The sequence below is a fragment of the Seriola lalandi genome, unplaced genomic scaffold, assembly GCF_002814215.2.
Source record: "Seriola lalandi dorsalis isolate HSWRI2012SDOR001 ecotype SW California unplaced genomic scaffold, Sedor1 jcf7180002054973, whole genome shotgun sequence".
NCBI lineage: Eukaryota > Metazoa > Chordata > Actinopteri > Carangiformes > Carangidae > Seriola > Seriola lalandi.
In genome coordinates this window covers 49,495-53,297 of record NW_019525523.1, presented here as the reverse complement: position 1 = coordinate 53,297, position 3,803 = coordinate 49,495, and the positions used below count along the sequence as shown (strand labels likewise).

The following is a 3,803-nucleotide window of genomic DNA, read 5'->3' as shown; positions in this document are numbered from 1 at the left end:
ACAGATGGAGACAGTCTCGCATCCTGTATCACTCCAATCTCCCTGTGATTCCATATTATCCACCACGTTACTCCGACACTTTGGGGACAGGGACTCTCCAACACGTGTACAATTACGAGGTGTGCAGGACGAATGACTCCAGAAAGAGTGACTGTAAGTTCGGCAGAGCTGGTAGTCAGAACGTGCTGATAATGGACCCCAGTTCTACAGGGACGATGCAGCGGATACAGAATGAAAAGAGCATCCTGGATGAACCAGACTCTCCTCTAGAGGTTAGTTAAATAGTTTAGATTCGCCTCTGTGTTTTCATATCTCTTTCAGTGTTAAGTTGTATTGATGGCGAACTGTTGCACGCTATTATGCCATTTTCAGAGCCATAAACAGCGTCCCACAACCTACTTCTCAATCATTAGCCTGTTATACTGTATTTTTTTATCACATACGTTAATTTGACTTGGTTGCATTTTGTGTGAAAGGTGACTGATAAATCCTTTAGAGGTTATTCAACCTAAACATTTTTTTTTTCAAAACCTAATTATTAGCACAGCTTTTATTGTTTCAATCGTTGCATACCGGAATTTCAAACAAACAAAAAAGTTAATATAGTTTATTCCTCTTTAACTATACTTAACTACATAACTACTATTATACAGAGTGAAAAAGTATATTGGATGAACCAGACTTTCGTCTAGTGTTTAGACTGATTTAATTGGTTCGATTTGATATCGTTTTAAGGGAAATTTTGTTTTAAGGTGATAAGTTTTTGTGCTGTATATAACAATGTGAACGAGATGGTCTTTGAAACATTTTCTGTTTACTTTATGGTTACCCCAAAAATTTTCAAATAGGCTAATGATGATATGATTAGGAGGAGCAGTAGATGTAGAGGCAAAAGAAGCAGTATATAAATATTTTGGTGCCACTTTACAATAAGACTACCCTTATAAAGCATTTATCAATGGTTTATAATTAAGTTGATAAGTCAGTTAACACTTTATAAATCATAAATAAACAGTTATAAACAAGTTTTTCATACATTGATGCAGGTTCTCGATTCTTGCATAATCAAGTTAATGCTTACGTCGCCTTACTAATGACTTATTCACCTTTTATTAATGAGTTACTAGTATTTATAGCTGGTAAAAGGGAGTCTTATAGTAATTCATTATTAAATTATTATGTGTTGGACACTTTACAATAAGGCTCCTTTTACCAGTTATAAATGGTGGTAAGTTGTTAGCATAACTAATGAGTAGTAAGCATTAACTTGATCTTGCCAAATAGTGAGCCTGCATCACTGTATTAAACTATTATAACTAGTTTATAACTGAATATTTATGATTTATAAAGTGTTAACAACTGAATTAATAACCTAATTTGAAACCACTAATAAATCCTTCATAATGGTAGTCTTTTTGTTAAGTGGTACCAATATGTTTTATTGAAAGGTTTCTAAATATTCTCTAGATATTATAAATCTATATAGCATTGCAGGGTGTGCAGTCTTGACAGCAGTTTTTGCTTTCATTCACGGTGGGTTCGTTTCAGAACTACGGACAGCGACTTTAGTTGTTGTAGTAGAAACATTATAACCGCATGCTTAGCTTATCTGTCAAGTGCTATTTCACAGTTTAAATATCGGGCTCTTCCTCTTTCCTTCTCAGTATCTGTTCCTAAGTGTCACTATTTATGATAACCTTTCTTTCCTTAGCTCTCCCTCTCTCTACATTCTCTCGATTCAGTTGGATTTATATCCACCTTGATCCGTGATACTTGTGTAAGATCTGATACACATATTAGGCTACCGTTGACTGTATATCTGTTATCTTCATATATATTATTATACTGAGCAGGACTGTAAACATGATGAATGTCAGTTTCTGCATGCAACCGTTTTGGAAGTCCAAGATATTACTGAAGTGGATGTATGGGTTTACAAGTAGTTGTCCCAGAGTTGAATTTTAGTTGGTGTTCTGCAGTTTTATAATATGGACTCTTAGTGCCGCTGTTGACCAGAGTGTTGATGAGTGAGAGCAGGGTTGAAGCAGCACCTCCCATGTAACATCGTCATAACACAGAGATACCTCGAGGAGCAACGAACGGACAATTATGGTTGTGGATAATTATTGAAAAAGACAAACGAATTTCGACCTGCGAGTGAATTTCTTCCATTGAGAGTTTTGTACACCTGCTAATTTGAGATTGATATCGGATTTTCAGGGTTATTTATTTTATGGAATGTAAGCAGACTGTGGAGCCTCACTGGGAAACAATCGGATAGAACAATGAATCGGCAAGTACTGCTGTTTATCTCTCTCCTTTCCCTCGACTCAGTGTTCGGGCAGGTCAGCTACTCTATTCCGGAGGAAATGGCGAAAGGATCTTTAGTGGGCAACATAGCACAAGATTTAGGTTTAGAAATAAAACGTTTGATATCGGGTAAAGCTAAGATATATACTAGAGACAGCGACGAGTACATTGAGCTGAACAGAGAGAGAGGAGTCCTCCTCCTCAAAGAGAGAATAGACAGAGAGGCGCTGTGTACGGAGACGGCACTCTGTGCTTTACATTTTCAGATCATTCTGGAGAATCCTATGGAATTTTACAGTGTCACAGTCCAGATCACAGATATCAATGATAATGCTCCTACCTTTGAAAAAAATGAAATGAAATTCAAAATTAGCGAGTCAGCTATCACGGGGGCAAAATTTGTGCTAGAAAGAGCTGTAGATCTTGATGTTGGAATTAACGATCTCCAAAACTATGAATTAAAACCGACTGATCATTTTGTTCTGAAAGTGCACAATAATGCCAACGGAAACAAAAATGTTGAGATGGTGCTACAGAAACCTTTAGACAGAGAAAAACAGGAGCACATTTCACTTGTGTTAACGGCTGTAGATGGAGGAGAGCCGCAGATGTCAGGAACAATGCTGATTGTTATTACAGTTTTAGATGTCAATGATAATACCCCCGTTTTTACACAGTCCACATACAAAACTACAGTTACTGAGAATTCACCTAAAGGCACAGTTGTAGCTACTGTTACAGCCTCAGATGCAGATCAAGGCTCTAACAGTAAAATAACATATTCAATCACAAATACATTAGATAATGTAAGAAAAGTATTTGAGGTAAATGCGGAAACCGGCGAAGTTTCATTAGTTGGCCATATTGACTTCGAAAGATCGAGACATTTTCAAATAAATTTACTTGCTAGTGACGAAGGAGGACTCACAGATTCTTGCAAATTAATTATAGATGTGCAAGATGTAAATGACAACAAACCTGAAATTAACATAATGTCAAAGTCAAATGTGATATCAGAAGATGCCAAACTTAATACGGTCGTTACAATGATAAACATCGAGGACAAAGACTCGGGAGAAAATGGAAAAGTGCAATGTTTTATCAACGAAAATATGCCTTTCACTTTAAAAACAACAACAATTAATTTCTATAATTTAGTGACAGACAGTGATTTAGACAGAGAGAGAGCCTCTGAGTATAATATAACAGTGACCTGCTCTGATGAGGGAGTCCCCTCCCTCTCCAGCAGCGTCACTCTCACCTTACAGATCTCTGATGTGAATGACAACTCGCCTGTCTTTGAGAGGAGCTCATATGAGGCCTACATAGTAGAAAACAACACACCAGGCCTCTCTATATTCACAGTGAAAGCCAGAGACGCTGACTGGAACCAGAATGCCCGTGTGTCTTACATACTGGAGGACTCCTCTGTTAACGGAGTGCCAGTCTCCTCATATGTGTCCGTTAGTGCTGATAGTGGAGTCATCCATGCA

General features: G+C 37.4%; 2 protein-coding genes across 2 annotated transcripts in view; both read left to right on the top strand.

Moving 5' to 3' along the window:
* LOC111646579 (protocadherin gamma-A5-like) overlaps positions 1–327 on the top strand; it is a 2,585-nt gene extending 2,258 nt beyond the window's left edge. The window contains exons 2-3 of the mRNA XM_087171008.1: positions 120–272; positions 322–327. Of these exons, the coding sequence (XP_087027134.1) occupies positions 120–272; positions 322–327 (159 nt within the window). The remainder of the gene's footprint in view (positions 1–119; positions 273–321) is intronic.
* A 1,653-nt stretch (positions 328–1,980) lies between these two features.
* The window catches only part of LOC111646578 (protocadherin gamma-A5-like), a 3,522-nt gene continuing 1,699 nt past the window's right edge, over positions 1,981–3,803 (top strand). The window contains exon 1 of the mRNA XM_023396107.2: positions 1,981–3,801. Within this exon, the coding sequence (XP_023251875.2) occupies positions 2,286–3,801 (1,516 nt within the window). The 5' untranslated portion in view covers positions 1,981–2,285. The remainder of the gene's footprint in view (positions 3,802–3,803) is intronic.